Source organism: Corvus moneduloides, chromosome 1 (assembly GCF_009650955.1).
Source record: "Corvus moneduloides isolate bCorMon1 chromosome 1, bCorMon1.pri, whole genome shotgun sequence".
Taxonomy (NCBI): Eukaryota; Metazoa; Chordata; class Aves; order Passeriformes; family Corvidae; genus Corvus; species Corvus moneduloides.
Window position 1 is genome coordinate 61882994 of NC_045476.1, and position 20994 is coordinate 61903987.

General features: G+C 42.0%; 1 protein-coding gene across 5 annotated transcripts in view; it reads left to right on the forward strand.

Moving 5' to 3' along the window:
- Positions 1-4834: 4834 nt before the first annotated feature.
- Positions 4835-20994, forward strand: part of CDK6 (cyclin dependent kinase 6) — a 138716-nt gene continuing 122556 nt past the window's right edge. The window contains exons 1-2 of one of the 5 annotated variants that reach the window (XM_032112174.1): positions 4835-5119; positions 7298-7785. In XM_032112174.1, coding sequence (XP_031968065.1) covers positions 7553-7785 — 233 coding nt within the window. In that variant the 5' untranslated portion in view covers positions 4835-5119; positions 7298-7552. Of the gene's footprint in view, positions 5120-5176; positions 5237-5615; positions 5705-7297; positions 7786-20994 lie in introns of those variants that run through there. The other 4 variants (XM_032112167.1, XM_032112139.1, XM_032112157.1 and 1 more) reach the window with 4 other exon arrangements.

Below are 20994 nucleotides of genomic sequence, written 5' to 3' on the forward strand. Positions count from 1 at the left end.
ATGTTAATGACTTATATTTCTGTAAATTTATTAGTAAATATGCTAGAATTTTTGTGTGTTCATCTTAGAAGTTACATATGAAAAATATTTTCATATTGCACATTGGAATTAATTCTTAGTGTTCAGTTATATCATCTTTCTCATTATGCCTATGCTTCACTACAAGTAGCTTTAAAATATGTAGTGTATATTTATAATCCATTTTCACACAGCTATAAGAAGGCTAATGATAGGTGAGAATAATTATTTCCCAAATTTGGTTTTAGATGTGATATCTGAAATATCTTTTCCGGAACAATTTTCTATGCAGTATAATTACTACTTTTTTATTTAGAGAACCTATTTTGGCTTGCTAAAGGGAACTTCTAAAAAGTCATAATTTATGTTAACATTTTAAAACAAATTCTATATATTCAAATTCACAATAATAGACTGATGTGTCTCTACTACAACAATTGTTGGTCTGCCATCCGTTCTGGTGTTTTCTTGAGGATAAGTGTCTAGAAAAATTGGTTAAAATAATTTTAGCTGAGACAGAAGATGAAAGTTAATAAACAAAACCCAACAATAACACCCTCAATAAAAGCAAACTGTTTTCCAAAACCTTTATGAAAATCTGTTCTTTGTAAAGGAAGCTTCATGTTGTTCTGCAGAACACTTAAAAGATCAAACTGTGAATCCCCAGCAGAACCTCAGCTGTTCCAGAAATACAGATAAAATGCACAAAGCAAAACAATACATTGTGTCTCATCCCTTCTGAAAGTCTCAATTTATTCATCACAATTCTTGGTACTGCCCACCACTACCAGCTTCTTTTAATCAACTGCTTTATACTCATTCCGGTAATTGCTTGTTATCCATTTCCACACCACTGGCTTATTCATTATTTCCAGCAAAACAGTACAGACCTCATTTTACGAAAGTGATTTGTGTACAGTACATAACATAATTTATTTTTAATTTTAATGGAGTTTGATTGAAGTTTAATTCAAATAATACATTAGAATTTTCCTTTTTAAATGCATTTCAGTATAAGTGGATTCTCTTTTTCTTGATTTCTTTGAAATTACAGTGATTTAAAAATAAATTAGAATTAAAAATAATGAAATTGAAACGTATTGAAAAACATAATTTCACAAAGAAAAAATTGATGTAAAATCAGAAAACAGTGATGCAGAAAGAAATTTCTTCCTCTTTCAATACACATTCCCAAATTTTTGTATTTCTAGAGCAAAAAATACTTTAGAATTACATAAGTGTAGAAATAGCTACAAATGGTAGTCAGAATTCATTTCTTAACAATATTTAATAAGCTTCTTAAAAGATTAATTTCTAAAAATAGCTGTAAATTTCTAAAAATTAAAATATAGTCAATTTTAAAATAAATAATCGATTTCTTAATTTCTGTATGGGGAAACTTCCATTGTTGATAAAAAGTAAGTGTATACTTACCTTTTCTAAATCAGAAATGTTAAAAAGTAGCATGTTGTTTTCATGAACACAAAGGATTAAACCTTTTAAAGGTTGTTATGCAAAGAAAATATCTATTATTCACAGTGGGTTTTTTATGATTTATTACTATTCTAAAATGTATATTGTTTGAAACATCTCCTTGATTTTGAACTTTAAAACAAATGTAGTAGAATTTATACTTTCAAAGAACTCTGACAATCCAAGTAAGTAATTTCAGCCTCTACAACAAATTGTTTTTAATATAATCTGGTTTAGCTGGTGTTTATATTTAATCATGTTTGGAAATTTCTTCCTGAATCACTTAACTTGTGAAAATTGAGAAAATTGGTTTAGGTAATTTTAGAGATTTGTATAGCTTCTTTGTACTTGGGGAGACAGGATAGTTTGACTACTTCAGATGGGGAGAAAAAAAAATAGTCCCATCATTTTTTTAAAAAAATTGGTTTAGGTAATTTTAGAGATTTGTATAGCTTCTTTGTACTTGGGGAGACAGGATAGTTTGACTACTTCAGATGGGGAGAAAAAAAAAAGCCCCATCATTTTTTTTAAAAGTCCCTCAAAAAAACTCTGAGGAGCATATAAAGCCACATTAACTATGTGGCACTTTTTTGTTATAAATTTATTCCGTTTGACAGCATGAGCATATAATCTCCCATGGCAATCTCTCCTGACATCACCACACAGAAAGGCGGCTAGAACACTTTTAAAGGACAGAACAATTACATATGTTCCCCCAAAATATTGAGAGAATTTGGGGTGAAAAGATGATCTTGCATTGAACACCGTTTAATAGGAGAGTGATAAACCAGCACATTTGAGCACAGAGGTAAATGTCAGGGTACTGAAGAAATCTCTTTTCTACATTCATCTTGAATGTGAGGCTGCATATTTATCTGGCCAAAGGACCCTGTGCCCCTCAGCCCCTCCTTGGGAATAGCACAGTTGACAGAGCCCGTCGAGAATTTAAAGATCCAGAGATCTTCAGGGGGAGACAGCAACCAAGGCTTCACTTCTCCCTCCCTAAAGTGAAGTCCATTGCATGTAAAGTGAGACAATTAATGCCTGTGGAACCTGAGAAGGGTTTGTACCATGCTTGTTACAGATGCCTAAATATTAGGGAAAGGAAAGGAAAGGAAAGGAAAGGAAAGGAAAGGAAAGGAAAGGAAAGGAAAGGAAAGGAAAGGAAAGGAAAGGAAAGGAAAGGAAAGGAAAGGAAAGGAAAGGAAAGGAAAGGAAAGGAAAGGAAAGGAAAGGAAAGGAAAGGAAAGGAAAGGAAAGGAAAGGAAAGGAAAGGAAAGGAAAGGAAAGGAAAGGAAAGGAAAGGAAAGGAAAGGAAAGGAAAGGAAAGGAAAGGAAAGGAAAGGAAAGGAAAGGAAAGGAAAGGAAAGGAAAGGAAAGGAAAGGAAAGGAAAGGAAAGGAAAGGAAAGGAAAGGAAAGGAAAGGAAAGGAGAGGAAAGGCATGAATATTACTAAACAAAAAAACAAAGGGAGATCGTGTACATACGGACCTTGTACTGTGATGTGATTTTTCACACTGTTTATAAAGAAATATTTGATCTGTGTATTTGAATCTGTGACACTTTCACATTTAAATATTATGGGGTTTGCTGTTAACTTCAGCATATTTTTCTTATAAATCAAGGACTTCAGAAGTTGATGAGGAATTTCTGTGATTTAAACTAAAATATATTGTGAGCATAAATCAAGTTCTTGGAAAGTATGCACAGTCTCCTGCAAAAACTCACATGCTGCTGGCCTTTTCCTTGAAAGTGAGTGGTACCAGCTCCCTCTTTTCTCTGGGGGAAATCAGGGGTCTCCCTTCTGCCCTCAGCAAGTTTCCCCTCACTGGCCTTCCAGGTGCTGCTTCTAAACCTCTTAGAAATAGGAAGGGCATGTGGAATTGCTGGGGTCAGTTTTGAAGTCACTTTAACCTGTAGGATTTCTTATATGCTGGTTAGCATTGTGAGCCCAGATAGAGTAATTATATGCTTCTTTCTGACATGAATTATTTTTGTTTGTACAGTATTGTGTCTTTTTTTGTTTGTTTAGTTATTCTAAATCAGTTAGATTCTAGGCATACACGTTTTGTAGCTATAAAACCACTTAGTTGAATTACACTTCTCTCTGGGTAAGGGGATTTGGGTCCACCCCTTCCCAGTTAAATCAGTGTATGAGGTGGTTCAGGAGCTGGATCATAATCATCCTTGAGGTCCAGAAGATCATGTGCTGGAGGGTACCAGCTGGGAGAACTGGGAACTAGGCCATGTGCTTTTGCCCCATGGAGACAGAGTTGATTGATATTTGTTTTGTGATTTTTATTTTTTTTTCCAGTGACAAATCTCAGTATTTGCAGGAATTGGCTCCGACAGAATATTCTCTGCATCGGAAAATGGACTGCCTGTGCACCCTACTCCTCTGCACACCCTGTTCTCCTTGCCCCCCTGCCCCGTGCATCTCCAGCTGCAATTCTGTCGGGGCAAAGACTTTGCTGTGATTGGGGGTTCTTCAGCAACCAAGTTTATTGATGCTTCCCAAAAGCATTCATGGCCGCTTACTTCCTGCCGGAGCTCTGTGCTGACTGTGAAAGGAAAGTAACCAAAAAAAACCAAACCAAACCAAACCAAAACAAACCAGAAAAAGAAAAAGAAAAGGAAAAGACAAAAGAATTCGCGTTTTTCTGGAGGGAAAAAAAAAAGTTATTTCCCATGATGGAGGCGGGAGGGGGGGGGGGGCGTGGGGGGTGAGAACCGAAACCCCAAAAGGGTTATTTCCCAGCGCCTCGCACGCTGAGCTCTAGGAATGAGTCAGGGCTCTCAGTGCTGCCGCAGCCGGCTGAGCCCGCGCCCGTGCAGCGCCGAGTGCGGCGGAGCCGGGCCGGGGCCGGGGCCGGGCCGGGCCCTGCCGGGACCCCCCGGGGCGCTCGCCCCGGGCCATGCCTGGCCGCGGCGCTCGCGGCGACCCTTGCGGTATGCGGCTGCCTTTGGCAGGGGCACATGAAGGATTTCATTGAGTGTGAAGACAGAGAGCAGAGACAGAAAGCAGAAGGAGGCGGCTGCAGCCTTTGTAGTCGGGGAGGAATGCGGAAATGTTGAAGCACTATGTCAAACTTTTTTGAAACGGGGTCAAGTCACATTCAGCCAGCGTGGGAAAGCAAGGGAAAAAAAAAGTTGAGGAGAGGGGGGAAAAAAAAAAAAAAAAAGGCAGCAAGCTGCTGCTGCTCCCAGGCAGAACAGAGGCCGAGGGAGCGAGCGAGGAGCGGCAGCGCAGCGCCGGGGCAGCGGCAGAGCGGCGGCGGCGCCGAGGGCCGGTGCCGGAGCCCCGCACCGCAGGCTGCGGCCGGCGGGGCTGCGGTCGTGGCGCTGCAGCTCCCCGGGGGCCGCCGGCCGCGATTTTTATTTCGCGTTTTCCTTTTCCCCGGGCAGGGTGGGGGCGGGAGGAGCGGGCTGGGGGACGAGTGCGAGCTCCTTCTGCGCCAAGGTGCAGCCCGGCGGCAGCGGCGGCAGGAGGATGCGAGCCGAGGGCGGCCGAGCCACGGACCAGCTACCTGTGTGGCCCGGGCGGCCGCTGCCGGGACCTGCCGGAGACATCGCCATGTGAAGGGGCAGACCCCGGGCCGGCTCTCCACCCCGCCTCGCTCAATGGGAGGTTCGTGTTAGAGAGGACTCACCCCCTCCCTCCCCCCCCCCCCCCCCCCTCCACCCCCCGGGGCTGAGGATTATTTGGGGAACTGGTGGCGGTGCAGGCGGCCGTGGCGTACACCAGGTAACGCGGGGCGCCCATGTGCTCCGCGCACCCGGCCCCGCGGCGTGGCCCACACGCCGCCCCCTCCCCGCCCGGCCCGGGAGCCCACACCGCGCACCCCTCCTCCCCGCGGGCGGCACCGCGGACGCGTCCCTTCGGCGGCCGAGCTAGGGCAGCGCGCCCCGCGGTGCCGCCACAACCCCCTCGGGGTCGGTGCAGGGGCGCGGAGGGGCCCGCGGGGGAAGGGGTGCCCTCAGGGGGAGCCGCCGGGGGGGTCCCCTCGGCGTCCTGCCGAGCAGCGGAGCCGGCCCCCCCACCCCGCCCCGTCCGCTGAGAGGAAGCGCGGGGACGCGGCTCCCCGCGTGTCCCCCGCCGCCACCCCCCGCCGCCTGAGGGGCACCCGCGGAGGGGAGCTCGGCGGCGCGGCGGGGGCAGCGGCGGCCGGGGGCAGCCCCGGTGCCCCGCCGTGCCCGGGGAGGGCGAGCACGGGTAAGTTTCCACGCGGCCGCGCCGGGGCAGAGGCCCGCCGGCCCCGCCGCCACGCACGCGCGGCGCCGCTGCCCGCCGCTCGGGGGCGCCCTGCCCGCGGCGCGGGGCGGGAGGGGGCCGCGCCGGGGGCTCGGGGCGGGCAGGGGACCCCAGCACCGCCGGGCTCGGGCAGGCGATCCCCCCCTGCACCGCCGGACTCGGGCAGGGGATCCCCCCCTGCACCGCCGGACTCGGGCAGGGGATCCCCCCCTGCACCGCCGGGCTCGGGCAGGGGATCCCCCCCTGCACCGCCGGGCTCGGGCAGGGGACCCCAGCACCGCCGGGCTCGGGCAGGGGATCCCCGCACAGCGGCTCGGGGCGGGCAGGGGTCCCCCCGCGGCGGCCCGCGCCTGGTGTCGCCCGGTGATGCTGCCCACCGCTGGCTGGGGCGGTGCGGTGCGGTGGCAGCTGTGCTGGGAACTGAAGCCGGCCAGGCAGGGAGCCGTCTCTGGGTGCAGCCGGGGAGAAGGGATGAGCAGTGGGCACAGGCTTCCTTCAGATTGCTGTTTTCATCTGCAGCTAAGGTGTAAGATAAGTGTAAGTGTGCGGAATAGCCCTGGCGCTTTGTGCGTGAATTCCACTTCAGGGATCCCCGACTGAGCTATGTGGGGCTCTTTCATCCTGGGACGGTAAAAATGCGGTGTAGGAGAGGGCTAGAGTCCTGGAGGTCACAGTATCGCTGTATTAAAAAGGGTCAGGGGGACGGGAGGAATTGATGTGGAGCTTTGTGAGCAGAGAGGATTTGCCCAGTCCTGCAGAAAGTGGATGAAACTGGATGCAGAAGGAAGTGCTTCTGCTTTTCAGCCTCATGCACTCAGCAGCAGAGCATGCTGTTCCTGAAGACATCTTTTACCATGGTGCTTTGCAGGGAGCTGCCAGTGACACACATTGCAATATCCACAGCCAAAACCCTTGCTTGTTAATAAATTTTCTAAAGTGCATATTTCTGAATCTATTTCAGCACACAATGCTTCATAACATATTACTGTCATTTAAATATGTATGTATTTCACCCCTCCACAGGTGCTTTGTTTCTTGCGATGTGCTCATAATGTGTTCATGAAGAGCTTAGCACAGGAGAGAGCAGACCAAGGCAGCAACCTCCAAATGCTATTATTTACAAGCAAGTGACAGTAATATAGCATAAAATATATCCAAGACTCCACCATGTTCAATGACTCAAAACTTTTGAGTCCCAAAATCCTGACATAAGTTCTTGGATGTACACTTTGTCTCACACATGAGTAGTTAGCTCTGCCATCTCGTGGGGTCATCATCTTTAGCTCGTTCCTCAGTAAAACCCCTCAGCATGCTGTTGCTCTGTAGCCGTGTGCCTGGCCTTTTGCACAGACTGTGATAACTTTGTAGTGTATCAGCCACTCGGGGACATTGATACATATGTCACCCTTGTGGTTCACATCTTCCTTTCCACCACGATTTTGCTTTGCATGTAGCTATCTACTGTATTAGCTTAATTTTAGCAGGTTTTGAACAACGCAAAGTAATGAAGTAAACTAAAGTAAACTTACTTTTCTTGCTTGGTTTGTCCTCCAGATTTGTTTGGCTTTACACAGGCAATGCTCCCAAAGACTGTATGATAATTCCTGGTGGCCGAAAGAGGAGGCACATTGTGGCCAGTATAGAAAAGGAACAAGAACAGGAGGGCAGGAGCTTCCTACTGCCTCTCTGCCAGAGGTACCAAGTTGCGTGGCCTGTCTGCACCCAAGCAAAGTACTGGTTTTCAGAAAGTAAGTGAGACTGAGAGCCATCTCGAGGCACTTGGAGAGGAGGAAGAGGACTGGTGCCAGCATGGATAAGGACAGCACAAACCTGGCTGACCAGCAGTATGAATGTGTGGCTGAGATTGGGGAAGGAGCCTACGGGAAGGTGTTTAAAGCCCGAGACTTGAAGAATGGAGGACGCTTTGTTGCACTGAAGCGGGTACGGGTGCAGACCAGCGAGGAGGGGATGCCGCTGTCCACCATCCGAGAGGTGGCGGTTTTGAGGCACCTGGAGACATTCGAACACCCCAACGTGGTCAGGTGAGGAAGTGGGGCCAGGGTCCTGATCAGTGGGGTCCTGGGTTTAGTACGTGAATTGGGTGAGCAAGGGTTTGGGGGCATAAATGAAATGGACACTAGTTTGGGTTTGTGGCTGAAGTGAGCACTAAACTGTGTACATGAAGTGTGGTTTGAGGTTTCAACAGGCCATGGAGCTGCCTGCCAGACCTCACCTCATCCCTGTGCATTGCCTCCCACACACACAAACACCCATCTCCAGAGGCATAGGTGTGTGATTTAAGTGTTGGAATGGATGGGCAAGGAGCCATATAATATTGTTTCCTCCGGCATGAGAGAAAATGAAGAAAACCCCAACCTCTGCCTGGTTTTGTCTGAACTATTAGTACTGCCAGCTGCAGCTGATTTTTAGCAGCTCTGTTCATTATAGAAATGGCAGGAATGAGAGCAGTAGTGGAATGTGCATTCTAGCTTTTTAGATGTTCTTATAGAGAGCTATAGATCATCATGTTAAAGAGAAGTAACAGCTTAAGACTTCAAGCTTTTCAGGCAGCCTTATGGTTGAGTACTGTTTGGTACTAATTTTCACCATGAACTGCTGATTGTGCTACCAAAAGGGCAAAAGTACAGGTGTCAGACCTTGCTCACAAAATGGTGGCAGTGGCCCCAGGATGTCCTTTCTGTTGTGTCAATAGCATAAATCTCTGATAAATGGCCTGTGCTCTCAATGATAAGATTAGCCCTACTGTAACCTCTTACATTTTTCTGTAGCTAGAAACCTTCAGCAGCCTGTGAGTGTCTTTTATTAAAATTACGGACTTTTCACTTTGCAGATACCCATATTGAAACTGATCAGCATCTTGCTGGTGGTGCTGTATTAGCAGGAGTATTTCCCATTCTTTGCGTTACTTATGCACATATTATACAGCAAAAGGAAAACATTTTGTATTTCACTTAACACCAAGACTCTCTCAGTCCTAGAGAAATAGATACTCTGAACTTACAGGTGAATTTCAAAATGCCTTGCACATGTAATCATCCTTTTTTTGGAAGGTCTGAGATGAGGGGGTGAGATTATTAGGTGCAGGAGCAAAGATGAGACAGAGAATAATACTTAAATTACAAAAGTCAATAGCTAGAGATGAATTAATTTTTGTTCATTTCAAGGCAGCGTAATGTAACAGTCTCCTTTATGTCAAAGCTGAATAGGCAAAGTGTATGTATTCTGAAATGCTGATCATGGAGTGCAGGTCATTGGTCTCACTTCAGTGAGCAGTGGGACATATACAGGCTGCAGCTCACACTTCCATTGCTCATCAAGCAAATCCACAATTGGCTGGCACCTGGTAATGCCAGAGGCTTACTCAGTATCCTTCAACAGTGTGGATGTCTTTGCTTGGAGATCGTATGTTTGATCACAATCAAGTGGATTGGTTTAGAGGAGCACATACAAAGTTCTTCTTTGGCAATAGAGGGATAATTGGAAGTTGTCAAAATCTTTGAAATTCAGCCCATTAATTTATGAAAGAAAATGAGGATTTAGTTGTCCAAGTTTTGGCATTTATGTATTTGAAAGCTAAAACTTGTTTGGGAATAATTGAACATAATACTTAAGAATTTTTCTACCATTGACATCTTTCCCTATGATGTAAATGATCTTTTTAAGAGCTTTCTAATCTTGAATGCAGCTAAATCATGAAAGTAGAGTTCTTGTTTTCCAAAGAGCTATTTGATGAACTGACTATGCAACTGCAGGCTTCTTTTGCATGATTTAAGTGCAGTTGAATCTCAAGAGAGCATTGTATAAATACACTGACGCTTCAAATATTTTTACAAGCTTGAATGAAAACTAATTCTCAGCAAAGCAGTGAGTATTTCAACCAGCAATATGAGAATGTAATTTCAATATAAAAATCTTTGTGTGTTCCGGGTCCTCTTAGTGGTGTTGTGAAGCCTGTACCTTTTGCCATAAGCAGCCTTTCAGACACAAGGGGCTGTTTGGTAGGGTGCCTGGGGCATTGGTTGCACACCTTCTTCCACAAAAAGGCAGAAGATAAGCAATTTCAAACATCTCTTCTAAAATGTGAGGAATGCTGTTCAAATACTCATGTCTTTTGTCCATATTTTTAATCTGTAGAGCAGATAAGGAGCCCTCTGGAGTAACCAGAATCATGTCCTTCAAATTGAAAAATTATTTGAAAACATTTAAATGGCCCAGTTCTGTTAGAAAATATGGTAGAAGAGTTTGCAATTTATTGAAATAAAACATCTATTTTTGTATTATGTAAATATACTCAGAAAAGGAAGTACTATAAAAGAAGTGCTGCAGTCTTAAGCAGCTGATCTAACTGTACTTTATTGAACATATTATGCTCAAAAAATTTTAATTGTTTGGGCCTGCATTCTGGAAACTGCTGTCATGGCCAGGCTAATAACTAAAACAATGCCAGATGCATTGTCTACATACTGGATTAAAATGTACATTGTTTTCACAGCACTGGGATAACAGCACAAATATTTAAAACCAAATATTTTTGATTTTGAGGGGACATCTAGTTCTTTTCTGAATATTACAAGCAACTAGCGTGAGAGAACTACGTTGGAATTGCAAATTCGATGTTGTGTCTGTTACCTTTAAGTAGTGGCATGTGTGATCCATGAGCTGCTCAATGCAAGCCAGCAGCCATTCTGTGAGTCAGAATTTAGACACACTTTGTACAGATGAGCTGCACAGGCTCTGTGCTCCGCTGTGGTAGTCTGGCATCAGCTGACAGCAGAGATCATAGGCCACATGAACTTAGGCTGAGTGTCATTTTCAATTCAAATGGTAGCTCTGGGCTTCTCCAGGGAGTACAGTAAGGAGCTCAGCAGCTCAGGGCTTCTCTGTTGCCATGAAGTGGTGCTAAATGTGAAGAACAGTTTGGTAAGGAAAGGCCGAGTATTTTCTAGGCACAGGTAGAGCTCCATGGCTTTGCTGGTCATAGAACCAGGATTCAGGACCAGCATTGCTACTCCAGCCCAGGTTTGTCTTAACAGTTGTAGATTCAATTCCTCTGAGACATACTTAGAGCCAAAACTGGTTTCCAGTGCTTGGCACTAGGGTTGGAAGAGAATTTTATCCATAAGGGAGAGATGTCTAAATAGCACAGAATAATTTTAAACACAGTATTTATCATATTTTTCCATGCTACAGCTTGCTAATTATGAGAGCTTTGTTTTGTGTTCCTTTGTTCCAAGTCCATAATTTCCATATTTGTACAATGAAGAGATGCATTTTTCACAGCAGAGTTGCTTTTACAAAGATGGATAGTGAAGTTAGATAAGGCTTCCCTACAGAATAAGGCAACACAGGGTGCAAGAAAAGAATCAAAGGGAAATATAATCTTCATCAGAACAGTGATAGTAATGAAAATCTCTGTACTGTAATGGAATTAAGGTCTGGAGGACTGATCTAAAATTTTGTAAGACTGTTAAGAATGATGTATAGAAAGGCATGGGGAAAAGGCAGTTAAGATAATTGTTATGTGCTTAAAATTCTTTCCTGTTCACATTTGCCCTTTGTATAGAGCTCCTCTCTGCCAGGACACCTTACTCTATTCTATTTATTTTTACAAAATAAAGTTAAAAATAGGATCTTCAAGAGTAAAACTTACTGTAAATCCCTCTAAAATTAGGTATGTCATGGGCTTGGAAAAGTCCCTTGTACCTGGTAGGATGATCAAGGTGCTCCTCTAGCTCATGTTTCAGATAATAAGATGTCATGCTTTAGTAAAACTTTAATATATACAGTAGGTAAATCTGGCAAAAGTTGGTCCAGCGCTTATATAGCTTAGTGCTGTTCTAGTTGGGAAAAATGAAATATATGTAGATAAAGAACAGACTTTGCCAGGAATAAATGACAGATTCAGGAAATTCCTGTGTGTAAAACCCTGCTGCAAGATAGCTGTAAAAATTCTTCTTGTGATTATAATGCTAAATTCAGCTGTATTTTGCATTCGTTTTATCTCTCTCCTGCTGGTAATCAGATGAATAATTTTCCCCATATCTTAATCATCATCAAACTGTGAATTTGCACTCTGGGAAGGTGATATGCAAGACAGACTAACTTTTGTTTTATGAATACAACTTCTTTAGTATTTTCATGGTTTAGTAACTATTCAATTTTAAAATATCCAAAATTACATTGAATATGACCTATTAAAGTATAATCTAGTCTGGGTTGTTATTTCAAAGGTAAGTGTTAGAGATCTTGCCATTCAAAGTGATCATAACCATGTAAGAATTAAAAATCTTAATTCTCTCTTTCCTGTTACTTTGCAGAATATGTGCCCCAGCTAATTGACTTAGGTTCAACAGAATGATCCACCTAGCTGGAAGTCTAACTCTATTCCTCATTCTTTTTTGTATACGAATCGGTGGGGGGGCAGCACAGTAATTATGATTATTTGCACAGTTACGCCATGTCCAAGTTTCTGTGTTACTTTATACCATTGAACTATAAATGGCTCTGTAAACTGCTCTCTGCAGTACAGCAGTCATGTCTTGCTGCCTTTTCCCTGCTTTTGCAGTCCAGTGGTCCATGCTGTTATCTCTTGGTTTGCACTTGAGTGGTTGATGGAGCCCATCAACTGATGGCCTTGGCAAGACCACCTGAGTGTGGGGGAGAGAGGCTGGCACACACGTCACTCCCCCATCCCTGCATATGCTGACATAAAGACCAGAACTTGCTTGACCTTGCTCAGAGCTCCCAGAAGTGTATAAATGGCTTGGGGCTTAAAATTTCCTTATACTTAGAAGGTCTTTTTATAAGTGTCTTTATAAGTTCCCTGTCTAGCCTGATACGGCATTCAGAACATATCAGTAGCATATCATCAATACCTAGCTAACCTTTTGCAAAACAGTTTGAAGGTGTATTTGTTTTGCTTTTTTCTGTTTGTTAAACTAAAATGATGAGGAACTGAAAGAGGGAAAAAATTTCGAAAGGCAGTAGCTGATTTTATTTCTCTTTCTGGTTTTGGGTGATGCTGATGTTGGCTTCTGGCTTTATTACTGTACTGTTAGTAAGTTGAAAGGATGATCTTCTCAAAATCATTGAGATGTTCCATCCCGTCAAGTGAAACATTTCTATTTTAGGGGGTGTTTGTCTCTAGTGAATTCTGCTTCCTTCCTTCTTTTTTCTGCCAAGCTAATGTTAAAACTTCTAGTCTGTGAGGTCATTCTTCCACATCACCGGTGTGCTGTATTGTGCGATACAATTTATTTTTGTGTAGCATCACTCATTGTGGCATCTGGCAAGCCCCTAGAGACAAAGAAATGGTGATCTTTGCATTGCTAGTTAGAGAGATTGTCTTGCACACAGAAAGAGTAAAATAAGATACCGGGATGGAGTGAGCAGAAGAAACTGAACTTGAAACTTGCCAAGTATTTGTGTGGCAGATGAATCTCAGCTGAGGTAGAAATGGTGGATGAGTAATGGGAAGGAAAAACTGAATGAGCTTCAGAGTCAGTTTTAGTCTCACACAAACAGGATGGTCTTCAAGGCAGATGGGAAGACAGGAAGTGCCTTGGCAGGAGAAAGGCATTTCCAGGCTGGAGAGCAGTTTTGGTCAGAGGGGAAGGGAGATTGTCCCTGCACTGTCTGGCCACTGCAAGGGACACTGCAAAGGTCTTGGGGAGGAATGGACTGCCTACCTGGAAGGATGGCTTCTCTGATGGCTGGAGGGCAAAGGGGAATGATGTGGCTGCCACTGAACAGGGTACATAGGACTTGGAGAAATTAGTTGACAGAGGACATTGGGCAGAGAGTGGACATGAATGTTGCCCTGTCATCATCTGCTTGCAACCTTACAGTACACAGAATGAGCATGTACAGGGAAAACAAGGATATTCTTGCCAATCATATGAATTGTTTGTTAGTTATGGATGTGATGATTTTGTTTTAATACATGATCTGGCAGAAACAGGACAAGATAAGAGCATCTCAGGAAGGAAGGGTTGAGTATGGAACGGACTTCTGAGCCTTCAAAAATTCAGTTTCTGGAGTGAGTACAAGAGCATTTTTAAAAAGTATTTTATCTCATTCTAAATCTAAGTTTTTTACAAAAAACATGTTTCCAGTTTTTGTATTGAGTAAATGTTAGTCATTTTAGATTATGTCCCCTGCGCCCTTCCTTCTTTAAATCTGTGGATGGTTATGTCTGTGCTGTTCTTGGAGATATTTAGTCTTGCTGGGTCCTGCCCGGAATGGAAAACCAAGTTGTTTCACCACAACCACTGCTGATGGTAGGCTGTGACTTCCAGGCAAGGGAATGGAGTGGGGTACGGGATTCAAAACCGAGCCTTGAAAAGGTTTAGATGCCAGGAGAGCGGATAGTGCACACTTACAGACAGGGGCCAGGGTGGGTTGATTGGGACTTTGCAGTTTACTTCATGATACTCACTTCCAGCTGAAGTGTGGAACAGAGCAGGGAGAGGAAAAGTGCTTGTTTTCCCAGGGTTTAAAAGAGAGCAGGCTGGACCTGGAGTTCGTGACTTAACAAAGCACTAAGTCACTCAGGTGTGCTTGGTGGGATTTAAGCCATTGTTTGAAGCTTAGCACAGGTCTAAGTGCATTATCAAATAGAAATAGCTATGATACTAAGAATGCACTGAATTTTAAAACATCTTTCTGGATAGAGATCGGGGAGAATATACATTACAGCATGAATCACAGATGCTGATTCTTATTCATAGTTTAAAGCCTTATTTCTAGAGAATATTTCTATTAAAAGTTAAAATGAATCATCCAGAATTAGTAATACAACTATCCTGACAGAACAGTAACATGAATTTGACATCAAGAGTGATTATTTGTCATTGTAATAATTCTTAGGTGGTAGAATTTAGTTCTGAAGTTCTGAAATTATTTTACGAAGTTTTGTAACAGTAAATACAATAGAAGTTGCAGTTCATTCCAAAACTTTGCTGTATACAGAGGATTTAGTTTTCTTGGCATGAAGTCTAGTTGTTTTCCAGTATTGCTGAACAAGTTGATTCTTAATGATCTAACAAATTATCAAAAGATAAGTGTGCCCACATACATAAATAACTAAGCTGTGGGGTTTTTTTAAAAGAGAGGAGATTTCTCCACTTATACCTGTTCTTCATATCTTCTTATATTCTGAAAAATACTTCTAATTATGCATGCATGATTATTTAACAGGTATGCCTTTAAACTCTAGAGCATTTGTATTTAATAAATAAACCACTTCAGAATTTTCCAAGGGGTGGTTTTCTCCAACATGTGCTTTGACATTTTCCATTTGGGAAGCTTTTGATGAGATGATCATCAAAGAGTGGAAGTGTGACTGTTAATTTCCAAACTCTTTTCAAAATACCTCATTGCATCCAAATTATTGTTTTGATTTTTCTATTTATTTACCCTTCATCTTTAAAAAATTGTCCATCCATAGAAAAAAAAGGAAGTAGTCTGCTAAATAATCCCTTTAAAATCAGGCTTTAAATTTCTAACAGCACAGTTGTGTTTTCTTTAGGCAGTATAAAAATGTTTTATATGAGTAGTAAGAAACTCTTTCATATGGTGCTTTAGATATTTTTTAGGGTTTTAGAAGAAGATGGGTTTCTGTTCTCTGAAGTATCTTGCATAATTTTAGGACAAGGTGAACATTTCACATACCTAAATACAGGGCAAATTTGCTTGTATTGGTAGAGTTGTGCTAGGGTGGGTTTCCCATTACATTCCTAGCAAACAGTTACAAACTTAGCAAAAAGTTCTATACTGTTTTAAAAGGGTTCATACCAGTACTGACTGCTTATTACTCTGGATTGTCATTAACAGGTGACTGATCTTCTCTTAATAAAAGAAAATAAAAAACTAACTCAGACATGAATTCATCTTTACAGGAATTTCCCATATTTAATGATTGAAAACTCAGTTCTAGTGTAGATGAATCATACAGAGTTTAAGTGAAACCTGTTGAGTCTGGACTTTTGAAACATTAGTCAGTGCAGAATGTTACATATTTTGATAGAAACAGAGAAATGAAGTGAGAAATAGAATGGAAAAAGCCTGGGTGATTTGTTTCTCTCTTTTATGTGAAACTTTGGCTAGTCTTTTATTATCTATTTGAAGTGTGGTCAGTGTGATAAATTGCTGTTTAACAGTGCCAGAGAACTCCCTTCTCCCTGAAATCAATTAATTATAAACTGGAAATTTCAGTACTTTGTTCACTGTTTCTTAAGTTAGCATATTTCTAGGAGCTTTCTGTGATCGTAATTCCTAGCTGCACTGGTGCTTTTGTTTCTCTTCGTCTGTGGAGCCAGGGCTCTACTGTAAGGATAGAATTCTATCACTTTTTTTTCCACATTTGATGTGGTATTTTGCATACAGCTGCAGAGTAGACAGTTACCTTTGAAAAGAACATTTGGCTGGTTTAATTTGATTAGAGCAAACCACCTCAATCATTACTGAACTAGGACCGTTTTCAGTTTAACTTGGCTGTAGGAGCTGGGAATGTACTGACTGTGCTTAGACGTTTGGGGGAGGACTCATTTGGGTACACAGCTACCGCCGAAGTGAAACAACCTTAGAGGACCTTGCGTACTCTGCTCTTTTCCAATAAAAAGGGAGGGCTGTGAAGCCATTGAATGTCACATTTAACTTTCCCTCATTGTGACAAGGAATTGCATTCCTTTTCTACAAAAAAAATTGGAAATGTTTAACGCATAGAAATACAGAATCGTACATTTTTTAAAACCACCATGATACTAAAAACATATATAGGATATGAAAATCTTATATTTACAACAGATTTAAAACATACCTAGCCAACAGTATTTTGAATAAAGTTATAATAAAATCCAACATATAAATAGAAATATGGCAGGATTCTCATAGATACATTATATCCAACTTAAAAGTGCATCCTTTTTAGTAAGTCTCAGTAAGATTCCCACTTTCTTGCATGAAGTTTTGATTTTCTACCTCTTTCCTCATCTTACAAATACATTGGGATGTTTTTTTACATTGCATATTAAAGATCAAATTAGATACTTAAGATTCACAGTACTATGTATTCTGTATGACTTTTGCTTTTCAGTTTCCCTCACTGATGATCACATAATTTTCCCAGAAAAACTCTGTCTGTCTAGAATATAAATATGTCTCATCATAAATGACAGACCTTCAATGAATTCTAGTCAGCTGGTGTTCACTAGAAAATACAGTTCTGATCTTTAAGTGCCCTGACTTTGAGGTAGTGCATCATCATTTATACAGTATTTTAACCAGGGGATTACAGCTGAAGGAAGAGTTTCTGCTTCTTCTTGCATTATGTTCTGAAAAGCAAATATGCATAGTTAACTGTTCATCTGTGTCAGCAGCCTAGCACTTGCTGCTAACGGCGGAATTGCATACATATCTTCCAGCTAATCCAAGAATCCAGTTGGAAATTTAGGGCTTACGTTTCCGCTGGTGAATTGAAAGAGCTACACTGATTCAAACAGCTTTGGTTGTTCAAATCATAAGGTCCTGATGTTAAGATGAACAAAAATGCATTAGCACAGGCAGACTGTGCAGAGGTGTCCCATCAAGCATGCATGTTTGAGACTTCACCATTTAGAGTTCAGATGCTGCAACTATTATAAAACTAGTTTATATAAAAATAGTATATTTATATTTTATTTTATACTCTATATATAGGGTATAAAATAATATAGGGCTTTTATACCCTATATATATATATAGGGTATAAAAATAGTTTATTCATTGATTTAGCATTTCTGTTGACCTGTCTCACTCCTAACTAGGCTCCCTTTTAGCATCACAAATAATTCCTCTCTAACTCAGTATATATCTTCTGAAATACTCGATGTCTGCTTCTGTGTTGTCACCTCGGCATTTTGTACAATGCTGTGTTGTCTCTGGAACTCCAGGTTGTGTCACAGATACAGTCATTTCGGTGCGGAGTACATCTCCTTTCTTCAAGTGCAAATGCTTCTAGTGCAAATGCTTCCAGAGCTGCAGTTAGAGACTTTCTGATTGCTGTACAGTATTGAAGTTTATGTCTAATGTTACTAACACAGCACTGGAACCTTTATTACTGGTTGCCAGGTTCCTTTGGGACAGTGAATGTCAATGACCTGTATTACTTTTCTCTGCTAGGAAGTAGATTATAAAGCAAATCTCGTTTTGCCGACTTTATCTGTCAGCATACTTTGTGAACTTTATGACATAGAGATTAAGCAACATCTGCACTTTAATTAGTGTGTTGTTTATCCTTAGATAACCTTCTAGATTGTTAATGGAGATAGGCCTACCCACTGATCTTTGTGGTTTCCTCGCAGACATCTCTAATCAGTTTGTTGCCTCACTGTTTATCTCTGCTTTTTATAAAATGCTGAGCAACAAGTTTTGATCAAAGCAGTAATACCCATATCCAGACAGGTTGGAATCAATGACTATAGTCTGAAAATTAGAATGATATGTTTCATTAAACTTAAGGAAGGGCCCAGACAAGTTAATACTTCTGCAGAACTGAGCACCTGTATCTCTTCATTGCATAGAATCCCATTCATCATACTGCCTTTATGTTTGTAGCATCATTTAAAACAAAAAAGTGTTACCTGGAGTTTCTTAATTCTCTGTTGCTTATTATTCATGTTGTCTCTATTCTTAAGAACTCAAGAAGGTTTTATTACTTTCAAATTCTATTTGGTCAGATTAGAACATCTTTTAGAGATGTCAGTTATTTCAGAAGCAAATATTTATGCAGAAGTGAAAAAATACAAACAAATGAGACTGGAACTGAGGATCATGGCAGTACAAGAACAAGAATAGTTAGAATTTGCACAGAAGAGTCAGGTAATCCATTTGTCTAGAAATTAAAGGTACTTGTGGATACAGATAAATGGCAGACAGGTGAATGACACTGATGAGGCAGTTTTCTTAGAAGACATTTAAAGTATATTGGAATATCCCAGATCAATAGGATATTGTGATGTCTGTAATAAAATACAGTTCAAAGACTGCTTGGTTTCCAGTAACCCAAAGTTGAGAGTGAACAAGACTATTTTGCAGAAGCAAAGCTTAAGTCATGAAAAGCAAATAATCTTTTGCTGTCCTTTACATCAGCGAAGGGATGTTGAGCCTACAATTCTGGAAGAAGCTGTAAAGTCAACTAAGTTCACTAAAATAGTGATAAAGGACAATTTAACCACTGTTCATAGTAGACAAAGTTTAAAGACAAGAAGACAAGGTTTAAAGACAAAACTTAGAGATACAATCAATGAAGTAGCTTTTCCTGGAGTACAAAAAAGTGAGATCACTCTCTGCATAGACTGAAATAACTTGCAATAGCTGGTTGAAGAAATTCTTATAGTCAAGGCACACAGTCTTTTAGTCTGACATTTTTGGGAAAGGGATGGTTCCCAAACTTGACGTAGTAACAATAGGCTTTAGAAAAGAGAGATTAAGAAACAAGAAGTAATCAAAAATTCAGCAGTCAAGAGGAATGATATGAAAAGGCTTAGATTTAAAATTGTGGGTAGTTAAATAGAGACTTGTAGCAACATGGTTTTTGTCATTTGGGTCATACACCACTCCCTGACATCATGCTCTCTCCAGTCACTGAAATCCTGGCTGCTGTTTTTATCTATATCCTCTTCCTGGGCACTAGATACAGCAGGACAGTTTAAGAGTATTGGTTTCTTAAACTCTCTGAAGGAGTGGGAGATGTCAAAGGGTTACAACAGACTTTCTTTTTATGGCTGTGCTCTGGTATATCATGATGGATTCACAAAAGGTACACATAGCCATGCATAACAAAGTACAACAGGGATGTGAGATAATTGTGAGTAGACACTTAACTTTAATCATCTGAATATTAAAAGTGTACTCCATCCTAATCATTTAGGGTCTCCCCATAGTGAGTGCAGAGTGAGCATGTGCTTTATGAGAATAATTCATCCTACTCACACTCAGTGCCCACCCTGGAGTACAATGAATTGCTCTCTGGAAATGCTCATTTTGACTGTAGAGGGAGCCCAGGTGGACAAGTTTGAGAAGTGGCTCATGGGAGTCTGGTGAGGTTTAACAAGACCAAGTGCTGGTGCTGCACTTGGGTCAGGGCAACCCCTAATACCAACACAGGTTGGAGGGTGAAGGGATTGAAAGCAGCCTGGCAGAGGAGGACTTGAAGGTGCTGGTGGATGAGAGGCTGGGCATGACCTGGCCATGGCACTCATAGCCCAGAAAGCCAAACGTGTCCTGGGCTGCATCCAAAGCAGTGTGGATAGCAGGGCAAGGGAGGGGATTCTGTCCCTCTGCCCTACTCTGGTGAGACCTCACCTGGAACACTGAATCCAGCTCTGGAGTGCCCAGCACAGGAAGGACATGGACCTGTCAGGGAAGGGGCAGACCAGGGCCACTAAGATGGTTAGAGAGATGTATCACCTCTCCTGTGAGAGAAGCTGAGAGATTTGTGTTTGTTCAGCCTGGAAAAGCTTTGGGATGACCTACTTGTGGCCTTCTAGTACCTTGAAGGGAGCCTACAAGAAACACGGAGAGGGACTTTTTACAAGGGCTTAGGGTGACAGAACAAGGGGGAATGGCTGAAAGAGGGTAGGTTTAAATTAGGTATTAGGAAAGAATTCCTTACTGTGAGGGTGGGTGAGTCACTGGAACAGAAAGGTTGCCCAGAAAAGTTGTGGGTGCCCCATCCATGGAAGTGTTCAAGGCCATGGAGCTGAGCAACCTGGTCTAGTGAAGGGTGCATGGCAGGGGGATTGGAAGTAGATGACCTTTAAGATCCCTTCCATCCCAGACCATTCTGTGCTTCTAATGCAGAGTGGCCACCCAACTGTAACTTGCTCGGTCTCAAGGAGATTAATGCCAGTCAGTAAAGTTTGAAGATGGAAAGTGGAAGTGCTAGTAGAGAGTTCGTACAGTAAATAAGGGATGTCACAAAATCAAATAGGAAATTATTTTGGGTGTGGGAGAAAAAAAAGTTAGTATTGAAATCAAAGAGTACTTGAACTATGAGAATTTAGATGGAAGATGAAATGAGTATTATGGGGGAAATTTTTTTTAACCAAAGTCTCTCGTATGTAGATTGTTGGTAAGAGCTTGTACAAGGCACTTGTTTTTATCACTTGGCAAAAATTATGCACTTTCTGTAATAGGAGAGTTTGGGTTTCTGTGAAATTTACTGACTTCAGACAGTCTGCTTCTAGTTT